This window comes from Vulpes lagopus, chromosome 2, assembly GCF_018345385.1.
Source record: "Vulpes lagopus strain Blue_001 chromosome 2, ASM1834538v1, whole genome shotgun sequence".
Classification (NCBI taxonomy): Eukaryota; Metazoa; Chordata; class Mammalia; order Carnivora; family Canidae; genus Vulpes; species Vulpes lagopus.
Window position 1 is genome coordinate 84,273,861 of NC_054825.1, and position 13,175 is coordinate 84,287,035.

At 42.6% G+C, this 13,175-nt stretch overlaps 1 protein-coding gene across 2 annotated transcripts in view; it reads right to left on the bottom strand.

Moving 5' to 3' along the window:
* Window positions 1–6,568, bottom strand: part of SGK1 (serum/glucocorticoid regulated kinase 1) — a 115,210-nt gene extending 108,642 nt beyond the window's left edge. Inside the window, exon 1 of one of the 2 annotated variants that reach the window (XM_041744575.1) lies at window positions 6,265–6,568. In XM_041744575.1, the coding sequence (XP_041600509.1) occupies window positions 6,265–6,333 (69 nt within the window). In that variant the 5' untranslated portion in view covers window positions 6,334–6,568. The remainder of the gene's footprint in view (window positions 1–6,264) is intronic. The other variant, XM_041744576.1, reaches the window with a different exon arrangement.
* Window positions 6,569–13,175: the final 6,607 nt, after the last annotated feature.

Here is a 13,175-nt window from a genome sequence, read left to right on the forward strand (position 1 = left end):
AATATTTCCCAAGCGCTGTTGCAGAGTGAGAGCCTAACTAGCACAGGGCTTTCTCGAGAATCGCTAGGGTGCCAAAACATGGACTACATGAGGATGGCACCTCTCCTGCATTCTGCAGTATTGGAGACCAATTCCCTGGCATAGCTATACCCAGCCAGCCAAACCTGTGCCTGCTCCAGGTCAAACCCCGAAGGACTTAGTGGTCAAAGTGGAAAAAGCATCTTGGGTTCAAATTCACCTTCACCTTCCGTGGCTCCTAAACCACATTGGAAAATGAGAAACAATAATAATTGGAAGGATTTTTTAAAAATTCTGGGTGGGAAAATAAATAACACAAGTACTATATAATATTGAAATCATAATCGTATTAGAGATTAGTCAGTCTTACTACATCTGTCTCGATTGACCCAACAGGAAAAGCATTACAGAAAAGAGGTTGTGGAGTAGACATTGCAGCAGCAAACAAGAAGAGATCAAGGTTCCCTAAGGACCTGTCAACTATTAAGCTAGTACCAACTTGTTCTTGAACCAGATTTAAGTTATTTTTCAAAGTCTTCATTTATTTATAATCTATATCCAAACAGAGAGGAAATTAGAATACATTAGACTTCTAAGTCATGAATCTGTTTCAAGGAAGAAGAATGCGGAGGAAGAGGACAAGATGATGACTTTGGTACAGGTTAACAGAAGGATTCATTCATTCATTTTGTATATACTTTCATTTAACAAATTTGCTTTGACAAGTTAGAAACATAGTGAACAAGGTAATGGGTTCTCTGTCCTTAAGTACCTTCCTGCCCTGTGGGAGCTACAGGTGAATAAACAGTCCTGATGTTATAGTGTAGGGTGAGTAGGACCATGTACTATGCTGTTGGAGCTCACACAAGAGGGACTCACCAAATCAGATTTTAGCAATCTCTGAAGAAAGCACAGTAGAAGCCAGTAGTCTCCATCATGGTTCCAGGAAGTATGATCAAATATATCTTGGAGACCAGATTTGTTGGAAAACATTCCTCCTACCCTCAGGAGTCACTTGGAAAATGTTAACTCTCCATAGCTATGGCCAAAAACTCCCCACAAAATCCTCTCTAGATCATCCTCACAGTAGTTTCCAATGGGGAGAGTCAACCCTGAAACAGCGTTAGCATCATGGCAGTGTGTGCCAGAGATGTAGGTGTCAAGATTGGTGGGACTGCAGCTGACCTCCTGAGTTTGAATTCTGCTACCCCTCTTAATAGCACTATGACCTTGAACCAGTTACTCAACCTCTCTGAAGCTCAGTGTCCTTGGCTGTAAGACGGGCATTGGCTGTAAAATGGGCATAATCAAGTGATTCTGAGGATTACACTAATAAAGTGCTTTGAACAGTGCCTGACCCTTAGTAGAAGCTCAGTAAATGTTAGCCCTCTGGGAAGACATGAAGCATTTCACATAGGAAGAGGATATTTGCTATCATTCCAATTCAACTCTTTAGGCAGACATAATAGAACAGTAAAGAGAAATACACGTAAAGGAATGCTGTTAATGGAACTGTGGTGGAGAACAACCACTTCAGAGGAGCTAAATTTCACCCCTCAGCTCTGCCAGGGTAAACATCATAACCAGGCTGAAAACCTTTGCTTTGTTCCCTGACATTTTTACAGGGAGGAGGAGGCTAGGGCAGTCATACCTCTTCACTTCTCCTCTGACCACTCTGGATTGGTTAACACCAACAGACAGGGTGGGCAGTGGTTAAGGCTATGGGCTCTGGAGCCAAGTGCTTTGATCCAAACTCTGATTCTGCCACTAACTGGCAGTGTGCCTTAGGACTACTTCCTCCATCCCCATGCCCCTTAGTTTCTTCATCTGTGAAATCAGGGTAACAATAGCAACTACCTTGGGATTTTTGTGAGAATTTACATATGTAATGTACTTAAGCCTCTTAGAACAGTGCCCAGCAAAGCTAGTGTTGTATAAGTGGTGATGATTCTAAAATCTGTTATGATTAAAGAACAATACAACATATGGAATTGTTCAAATGCACAAAATCATGAAATACTGCATCAAAACAATAGTATCTTGTCAAAGTTGGTCACTAGGCAGTTAATTCTATGAAAACAAGAGCTAGATTTTGTTCCTACTTTATTTGTTTAGAAAACAAATGGACATGGGGATCCCTGGGTGGCTCAGCAGTTTGGCGCCTGCCTTTGGCCCAGGGCGCGATCCTGGAGTCCCGGGATCGAGTCCCGCGTCGGGCTCCTAGCATGGAGCCTGCTTCTCCCTCTGCCTGTGTCTCTGCCTCTCTCTCTCTCTCTATGTCTATCATGAATAAATAAATAAATAAATAAATAAATAAATAAATAAATAAATCTTTAGAAAAAAAGAAAAAAAAGAAAACAAATGGAAAAGGCATGAAGCACTGAACCAGTTAGAGGTCATGATGAGGAGGAAAGTACACTAGATCTAAAAGTGAAAACCCTACAAGTGAGCAGTGCTTAGCCCCATTCTAATCTGAGCAGGTGTCTTCACCTTCCTGATACTGTCTCCTCATCATTAAAACAGGGAGGTCAATGTGAGCCTTTCTCCAAAATTTTATATGGCTAGATATTCTTTGAAATTTTACAGAAGACAATATAATTATGGCTATAGAAGTCTTTTATACATACCTAATGTATTTCCAGAAAAGATTATCAAGTTGAAGACAATGCCATTTGTTTGTGTTTTCTGAGTCATAATGCAAGAATCTAAATTATGAACGGGTCTTTGAATCCATGAAAATGGATTATCGTTGGCACAACTGATAACTTTTAAAGCTCTTGGATTGTGCAAATAGAACTGATAAGGACATCTCCCCATTCATTTTAAGTGAATTTTTACAGACTCTGAGAATACAACATAATCCAGAGGCATCTAATGCGAACTTATCATTAACATGGAGACATTGAAAGTAGAACTCTTATGGAGTTTAGCTTAGCAAGTCTCAACTAAATGAAATTAAGCTGATTTAGTTGAGCTTTTAAGACATGAGAGTGGAAAGCATAAGTCCGAAGGATTTGGGGGAATAGCTCCAAGACTACTTGTCTTCAGACTGTGCGCTGAAAAGGAACTTCCAGAAGCTTGTCTGCTGAGGATCGGCTGCCTCTATTGGTTTGATACCTTGCATAGAGATATAAAATTTCACTTGGAAAAAAAAAAAAAAAGATTTTATGGTGGAAAATTTAAAAAAAGGTAGGGAGGATGATTTGCAATCAGAAGTCTGGACTAAGAACACAGGTTTTTGGGTTAAACAAAGTTTAAATTTTAGCTCTGCTACTTTTTTAGCTACGTGACCTTGGGTTGGTTGTTTAATCTCCCTGAGCCACACTCTGCACATTTAATAATTTCTCTTACTTCATAGGGTTTCTGTGAGGATTCAATGAGATTGTATATGTAAAGTACTTGGCCCTCAACTTCCAGAATGTAGGAAGCAGTGGATAAATGGCAGCTACACTTACTCTTCTAAATGAATGATGGGGTAAGTCATTGGTATTTCCCTCTGGTGAGTTTCTTGGTGCTCCTTTTGGAATGTTTCACAGGTGGCAGGAGCATCCCCTCAAGCCTTCTGCAATCATAGTTTGGGTCCAAGCCTCAGTCTTTCTCGTGAGCCCTAAAATACCTGTGGGTTTTTTTTTTCCAAGATCTATTCATGGTTTTATGTGGGCACTGAACAAAGCCTCACTTTGTAAGACTGTCCATCTAGGTTAAAAATAAATATGCAGCAATGTGTGGAACTTCAACAATAGAAGAAAGGGAAAATAGATTATTCTTAGCTGAAAACGAAGACATTCTAGGATATGAATGTGTATGTAGATGCATAGAAAAAAGCTAGAAGTTATGAACACCGACATGGTAGCAGCAGTTATGTCTGGGGGAGATTGGGGAAGAGGTGGGACTTACTTTGGCATTGTCTTGATGTTTTACACATTTATTTAATATTGGTGGTATAATGAAACACCAAAAAACCTCCCTAAAACCGAACAAACAAAAGAGCAAAGCCTAAAGCAAAAGTCCTGGTACAAAATGAAATGAGCTTTTAAAACAGAATTTGTATACCAGTAGACAAGAATCAAGGAATTTATCTTTGGGGCTATCCATGACTTCTTACAAAGTCACATTCTGCTGATTCTGCCGTCCTTGAGGAGCAAGGAGACCAGACCAGTAGGGGGATTTCTGATTCTATCTCCAGCAACTGATAAAGCAGGCTCTAGAAGGTAGATGAAGCTGCTGACCAGAAAATCTTGGTATAGACCTCCTACTCCCTGCCAAATACTCAGATAAAACCTCAGCTAGTTCTTTGCAAAACTAAAGGTCAACAGAGGTGCCAGCTGAAGACGATGGGTAAATTATGCTTTTAAGCAAAAAGAAACCAGATGGTAAGTCATGTATCTATTAGTGCATTTTGATAGCAAAGAAAATAAGTAACACTTAAAAAAAAATTCTACCTGACAGCTAATTGGTTGATTAAAAATAAATAAATAAATAACCTGATGAGTTTTATTTATTTATTTATTTAAAGATTTTATTTATTTATGAGAGAGAGAGAGATAGGCAGAGACACAAGCAGAGGGAGAAGCAGGCTCCATGAAGGGAGCCCGACGTGGGACTCATCCCGGGTCTCCAGGATCAGGCCCTGGGTGGAAGGCGGCGTCAAACCGCTGAGCCACCCAGGCTGCCCTGACGAGTTTTAAAATACCATCTTCATCCCACTCCCACCAATACCACTAAATAAATAAATTAATTAATTAAAACAGAGTTAAGGGTTTAAGCACTGAATTATGGGCTATGACATTTTAAGAAATTATTATTAGCAGCAAAACATTTGTTTGCTGTTGGAGATTAGTTTTCAGAGTGGGGCCCATTCCTTGGAAGAAGCATTTTGACTACAGGGAAAACCAAGAAATACTGCATAGCTCTCAGAAGTTGCACGGACTTGATTTGCTTCAGCCTGCAATCTTCAGTAGTGAGGGATCTCCAGGAGCAGCTGGAAGGACAGGGTGGTCTTGCTTTGGTTTTAATGCATATGTTTTGGCCCATGGAGTTGGGGGAAGGCTGTGCCTTATCAATGAGACAGTCAAGGGGAGCCAGTGCTGGACCTCGAGCTGGGCCTGACTTACTGCTGCCAGCCCGGCTTTCCCAGCTTGCCCATTTGGTGCAGGAAGGTAGCCTGGCCCAGTATGGAATTCACTGTTCTGCTGATGGGTTAAACGGAGGACCCTGTGTCAGGCACAGCACAGAGAGGATCTGAATGAAGGATGGGAAGAATGAATGGAGAGAGCCATTTTGATGGAATTGCCCTAGAGGATTAAATAGGACAGGGCATTTGGGGGTGGAAGGAAGGTTCTGTTGCTCACGAAACTCTCCACAAGAGTGTCAGTCATCGGTCCCTTAACAATCATTCATTTCTTACCTCCCACTTGTGTATAAATCTGTCGGTTTATACAGACCAGAGCGTGACCATTACAATGTATCGGGTTTATCATGAAACACACAAAAAAGACCTCCCCCCCCCTTTTTTTTTTGCTCATTTATAAGCAAAGTGATGTTAACACTACGAATGGAAGGAGGGGGAATTGGAGGGATGAACGCACACAGCAGCATAACCGCATCCTGTCACTTGGATTCGGACCATCCACTGAAAGAAAGGCGGTCGCGGCGAGCAGCAGCGAGGCAGCTCGAAATAGAGGATTTAAAACGCTGGATTCCATCCTTTCTGCAAAAGGTCACTGTCGTCCTTTGCTATTTCTACCATCGACAGAGACCCGGCAAGTGAGCGGCTGAACGTTTCTGGAAAGCTGGACGCTGCCGCTTCCAGGGAAGACGGCAAAATACTGGTGGAAACGGGGTCCGTGAAAGGTGCGGGGAAAGTCGAAGCCCCCCACGGGAGGGCGGGGAGCCACGAAGCCGCCCGACGCGAGCCCGGCCGCAGCGGCACCGGGGCCGGTTCTCCGGGAAGCCGCCGGTCCCGCGCTTTGAGACGTGCCCCTCCGCGCTCGCCGCGTCCGCAGGTGTGCCCCGGGGCAGGCGCCCGCACCCGCACCCGCACCCGCAGGTGTGCCCCGGGGCAGGCGCCCGCACCCGCACCCGCACCCGCAGGTGTGCCCCGGGGCAGGCGCCTCTCCCGGCTGGGCCGGCGCCCGCGGCCCGCCCTTCCCCCCGGCGCCGCACGGAACCCGCGGGCTCGCCCGGGCCAGCGGCCGCAGCGGTCGGAGAAGAGCAGAAAACAAAAGAGGCGAAACCCGACCTTACCCGCTTCTTGAAGAATTGGAAGGCTGAGCATTTCTTGCCCGGGAACCCATTCATGTCTTTGTTTACCATTTTCCACGGCAGGGCGCTCGCCGTGGCAGAGCCAGGGTGGGTGCCGCGGGCCCCCGGCCGCCCGGGACCCTCGGCGAGGGCGCAGCGGGGCGCGGGGCCCGGGTCTTCGCTCGCAGGCGCCGCCGCGCCCTACTGCGGCAAGCTCTGCCCGCTCTCGGCGGCCGCGGCCGGCGGCTCGGCTCTTCCCATCGCGGCGGCGACCCGCGGGCGGCGGCGGCCGGCGGCCCCGGGGGATGCTGTGCGGCTGGCGGGCCCGGAGAGGGGCTCCCCGTGCGCGCCCCCGCTACCTGGCGGCCCGGAGCAGGGCTGCTGCGGCCGCGCCGGTTCCAGGGGGAGCGCAGCGAAGCAGCCGGGAGAGGAGTGAGGAGGAGCAGGAGCCTCAGGGAGGGAGGAGGGAGGAGGGAGGAGGAGGAGGGAGGAGGGAGGAGGAGGGGGAGCCGGAGAGGCGGGGGGGGCGCGCTGCGGAGCCGCCGCGGATCCTGAATACCTGAGCCGCCCGGGGGAGGGGGGGGGGCTGGGACGCACCGAGGGCCGTCGACACCCCTCGGGAGGGCTACTAACAGTGTATTTCTTTACTTTTGTTGTTGGGACCGTTTGGGTCAGGGTGGCCCACGGAACGCAGACCGTTTTCGCTGCGTGCTCACTGGCGCTCTTCGGATACGTGTCCCTGAGCGCAGCGAGTCTCTCAATGGGAATGTGATCACAGTCGATCCCGATCTGTCCGAATGTGGAGGAAAATGAAATACGGTGCAAGCGTAGGTAGGACAATGGGGGATCTCACACCAGCTATACGTGTAGAACCCCCTCCAGTGTCCTCTCCCCACTCGTCATCATCTAGTGGGCAATAGTGAGAGTGACTGTCCTTTTCACTAAAGAAGGCCGTTTAAAAAGAACACAATGGACATATACAAAGTGTCTTACGGTTAAAACACAAACACAGACAAACAAACAAAAACACAAAGAGCATCACCAAAAAGTATTACTGAATCCATGTGATGGAGAGGAAGTCCTGATGAACGAGAAGAAAGCCGTTTCCTACCAAGTGGAAAGCCACCCCTCTCATTCTTTGCACATTACCCATGTCATTCTTTGCACATTAAATTCATTTTTAAGACACCACTTAATTTGTGTGTGGCCTGTTTTTCCATGTTTAGTCTTTAATGTTGATATTTTATGGAGACTTTCAAAAATGAGAGTTGATGGGCAAATGGAGACAGCAAAGAAAATAAGCTTGGCATCTAATCTGGCACTGCCAGCCTATCAATGTATGGCTTTTTGCCAGTCACCTGACCTCATGGTGTCTCTCAGACAGTGCCTCATCCATGAAATGGAGGCAACTGCTCATTCCTTCCTTCCTTCATTTACTTGTTTATTTACTCATTCACTTGTTTGCTGTGTCATTCCATTTATCCATCAAATCAAATCCAAATGTACCAAGTGTCCCCAGGATGCAGAGCCTTTTCATAGTCACAAAGGAGTGTAATTGATAAGTAAGGGGAAGGCACATGCCGACTTGATAAAAAAAAAAAAAAAAAGGCCAACTCATTAAAGACAATATACCTAGAAGAGAAACATACAGGTCAAATGGGAAGAGATGTGTTCATTTCATTGAATTGGACTATAAACCTCTAGAGCTGGACCAAGTTTCTTTGGGAAATGACAGTTCAATCTTATTTGCTAAATGCTTTGAGATTTCTAAACACAACTAAATGATGGCATTATGAGTGATGGAAAAAAAAATCGACCATTCATTTTGGAGATGTACATTAAATTGTCCAAGATGCAAGGATACACTATTTAATCCATGACAGTATTCGGTTTTGTGGTTCTTCTGAAGAGTTCATTTAAAACTCTGTTAGCTCGGAGAGAATCTTTGAGGATTGTAGAAATGTTCCCACCATGATCATGATGGTGGTTTTATGACTATGCGTTTGTCAAAAGTCATCAAACTTTTATATGAAAAGAGGAAGAACATTTTGCTGTATGTGAGTTATAGTGCTGTAAACTTGATTTTTAAAAATCATGACCATTCAAATTCTTTCCTGTTCTTCAACTTTCTTCTCTCCGGAAGGCATTTGAACAGATATTTATTGAGTTTGAGGGATATGTAGAAGTTGCTCTCTGAGCATCCTGTAGGCAAGGGATGCTAGGGGCCTTGCCTTGGTTCTACACTGACCTAGCAGGCATACTGGTTTTAAGTATACTGTATGTTTATTTGGGGTAAAGAGGGTTGGCTAATAGAAATTATAGGGGAAGAGGTAGAGGTAAAAAAATCCTCTCCCTCTGTCCCAGTATATGTCATCCCTTGGAGATGTTGCCACTGTCTCTGAGTCTATGGTGATCCTAGGGAAGATTCTGTGAATACAAGTATCAATAGATTCTGTCTCTAAGGAAGTTACAGCCTAGTGGAGAAATATACACTGTGGCAAGACTGATATCTGCACTGGCATTATCCCCACTGCAGTTGGAGGGCTGGCAAGGTGGTTTAGAGTAGGCAGAGGAGGCCTGGGAAGTGTTTTTGCAAGGGATAATGTTAGTGCAAAGCATTAAAGAAAGAGTAGAAGTTGGCCAGATGAAGGAGAAGTATAGGGCAGGGATTCTGGCCAGGTCAGGGTATTACTTTGGACTCTATTTTGGTCACTGCAATAATAGCGAAATGTGCTGGATCTGGTAAGCGAACACTGTGTTGGCTACTCAGAGAAAACAAGGCATCTCTCATATCACTCTTACCTATTTTTATAAAACTACCTGCAGGTAGGCCCAGAGTGACTACCAGGTCCAGGTACTCACTGTCTCCTTTGCCAGGGTTCTTGGTACTTATGAAGGAGCATAGACTGCTGCTTATGGCAAAAAGGAAGTAGGGTTTCTTCAACCATCCTGCTTGTACATTAAACTTGCTTTATTAGTTGAATTAATTTCTTCACTTACCTGCTTTTCTCATTAAACATGTTTATTCTGGGATCCCTGGGTGGCTCAGTGGTTTGGCGCCTGCCTTCAGCCCAGGGCGTGATTCTGGAGTCCAGGGATGGAGTCCCACGTCAGGCTCCCTGTATGGAGCCTGCTTCTCCCTCTACCACTGTCTCTGCCTCTCTGTGTCTCTCATGAATAAATAAAATCTTTAAAAAAATGCTTATTCATTTTTGTAGCCCCTGCCTACTGTGGAGTGCCTGGACCATGCTTGGCATTCAATAAATGGTTTTCTAAGAAATCAAATAAAAAACTATGAAAAGCTAACATCAATGACTCTGGCACAGACCATTTGTGTGAATCATTAAATACCTTTGAGATTCTGAAACAATTCAGTGAATCCCATCATAACCAATGTACTGAGCTCTAGTAAGACCAAAGGATCCGCAGTTGTCACCATTTCTTCTTTAAGCCTCAATGGCATTGCAACCCCGGGATGACACATCTCTTTTTTTTTTTTTTTTTTTTTGACAAATCTTTTTATGGAAAACTCTAATGTTGAAAAGAATCCCTGGAAACTCTATTTGTTTCTGTGTAAAATATTCACTGTTTTTCTCTCAACAGTATCATTTGACCTATAACACAAAAAATAAAGTAGCTGGGTAGAACTGATGACTCATCTATACAGGAGGTGGAGAGAATACTTAGTTGATATGGAAGCTATGGTGACCTCCATGTGACCTTGAAGAAGTCCCTTCAGGTCAGTGAGCCTCAGTATTCTCATCTGTAAAATGTTACACTCAAACTCATCCCATTTACCTCGTAGAGAAATTGTTAGTGCCAAATTATATGTGAAAAGGCATTGCAAAACAATAAACTTTACATTTTTTATTTGATTAAAACAAGAAACAAATACTACTGTAATACTTTTTTGGAAAGCTTATCTTTCCATAGATTAAAGTGTTTTTGTGTGATTCATTTAGTTGTCAAATGGAATATGGTTTTTGTTTTCTGCAGCAACCTGAAAAACACAAAAGATAATAAACAATAAAATATCTGTCTAGTGACAAATGTCTCTAAGGAGAAAGGAACATAAATAGACCATATCATGAGAAATGTTTTACATTCCTCTGTGGCCTGGATGACTTGATCATACGCTTAAAACTCCAGCCTAAAAGGTAGTGATGTATGTAATTAGGAATTAGGAAAGGCCATTGGGCCACTGGGGATTCTGGTTTCTGGTACTGTTTTTAAAAATATGAAAACCTTTTAAAAAAATTAGAATACTTTGGTTTAATCAAACTAGATTTCATTTAATTCATGCATTAGATCAAAGGAAAAGTTAAAGAGAAAAACCAGACCTGAAATATCAGTTCGTTGCATTTTTTCTTTGTGAAGATTATGTACAAACAAAAAAAATCAACACCAGAGTGAATTCATGGCCTTTTGAGGGAAAGATGTGAGTAGAAAGGAGTTGTCCTTCCTTTTATACATAAAAGATGGAGTAAGGATAAAGTGCTTCATACTTACAGTTTGTTTTCATTCTCATTATGCTAAAAAAAAATAGGCAATTTATAAATATAACAGCTTCCTGATAAAGTCAGTATTTATCAACTATGTTTTTCTAATTGGTAAAAAGTTAAAAAAATATGTAGTGCTAACTGACTGGATACTCTTTATAGAATGTCAGGTATGTGCTAGTCACTATACTGATGAGAAAGAGATCAATAAAAAAGACCTGCATTTGTCCTGGCACATCACATCAAATAGTGGTATTTAATTCATCTTTAAAGCATTTGATGTTTTTCCAGGGATATATGGTTTTAGCTAGATCACCAAATAAACTGGCCTTTAAATAAAAGGCTCTGCTACCTAAAATATTTTTATTTTTTTTAAATTTTATTTATTTATGATAGTCACAGAGAGAGAGAGAGAGAGAGAGGCAGAGACACAGGCAGAGGGAGAAGCAGGCTCCATGCACCGGGAGCCCGATATGGGATTCGATCCCTGCTCTCCAGGATCGCGCCCTGGGCCAAAGGCAGGCGCCAAACCGCTGCGCCACCCAGGGATCCCACCTAAAATATTTTTAGATAGAATTACAAAATTTAGTTTCTTAGTTTAAGAGAAGCAACTAATTAAAAATTCATACTGCCTCTCTCTCTGTCTCTCTGTCTGTCTCTTACTTGCTTTTTACCTGGGCTTGCTCTTCCATGCAGGCAGCTACACACAACCCTCTCTGTTTTTTTCTCTCACTGATCCTATATAATAAAATGGTACCAAACATATTTATGATATAGCCTCCATTGACACAAAGGCATAAAGAAATCTTCTTCTGTGTCAATGTGACAACATGTAGCCCAAGGGGACAAATCAATTTGTTACTAATTGCTCATTTGAATATTAGTGATAATTCATTGAATAGAAACAGTGAATTTTATAGCTCTCCCAGATTTCACATTTACGCATTTATTTCTATTCCTTTGTTAAAATCATACAAAGGATTTGGAGGTAATCAATCTATTTTAAAGAAAATATATTTCTTTGAGCTTTGAGCTCCCTTTTAAGGGCCTGACCAATCTTATTATAGTCATCTTCTGTCTCAGCAGTCAGGGTATTTTCAGTGTTGTAGCAAGACTTTGTCATTGCATATGTCTCATTGATAGAGACCTGGCAAATATATAGATACACACTTTGTACAAAAACATACACATGTTCACGGTCAGTGAGAAAGAATAGAGCAGGTCAGCAGAGCATTCTGCTGCAAAGGTTATTAAAATCTGTGAATTGGATTGCTTGCTGAATGACCAAGAAATGAAGCAGAGACTCTAGATGATAATGAATTTTATAGCCTTTTTATAAGATGTAATTTTGTATATGTGTGTATTTTTAGTGATTATTCTCTGTTTTCTCTCAACGCTCAACCTCTGAGGTTGCGTTCAACATAATTCTTTAACGGAGGCCAGAAAATATTTGTTCATTAGCTACTTCTCTATGTACAGCACAAATGAACCGTGGCATGAGATGGTTGCTCCTGTTAATGTCTCACCATGCCATGTAGGTGATGAAATAGGCTATCATGGTTGGTATTGATTGAGAAGATGCTAGAGGGAAATTAGAAATACCAGAGTCTTGTTTTCTCCACTGAATAAGTATGATCTTTGGCTCTATCTCTATGTGCACCATGAAATGAAAAGCTGAGTCAGTTCCTCTGATAATTCAAATCAGCTGAGGCTTGTGGGAAGGGAGAGTGAGGGGGATAGATATGTCCAGCAGCGAGAGTAGCCTCAGCAAAAAAACAAAATAAACTACTCAGGAACATCACATGTTAGAATTCTAGGAAATGCTATGCCTTAGGGTAAGTTGATTCTTGAACATGATTGGGTTCAAGTTGAAAGTCTCTGAGAGTTTACCTGGGGTTTATCTGTTTTGTAAATTATGCTTGTTTAAATTGAACACAATCTTATTTCCTCTGGCTTCTTTTGTTTTCAGGGGAAATCTGCTACTTTGGATATAGTGTAAACTCAAAATTAGTAGACTGGCAATTTTACACACTGAAACAAATGGAGTCTCTCCTGAGGCTGATATGGTTTAATAGAATTAGCATGACATTACTGTATATGGATTGGAAGCCTGTCTCTACAACTTACTGGTTACGTGACTCTAGGCAAGCTAAAATAGACATAGTACAACCTAGCCAAGTAATTTGTTGTGAGAATTACAGGGAATTTAATATATACACGTACATACTTACATACTTACACATGTGTGTAGATGTGTACATCTATATCTATATCTATATGTTTAGTTTAATCTGTAAGTGACAGTTTTAAAACATGGCTGTAAATTGTTCAGTTCTATTCCCATTGACAAGTTGGGTTTATGACTCTTATCCTTGAATCCAAATGGGCTTGTGACTGCTTAATGCAGCACAGAAG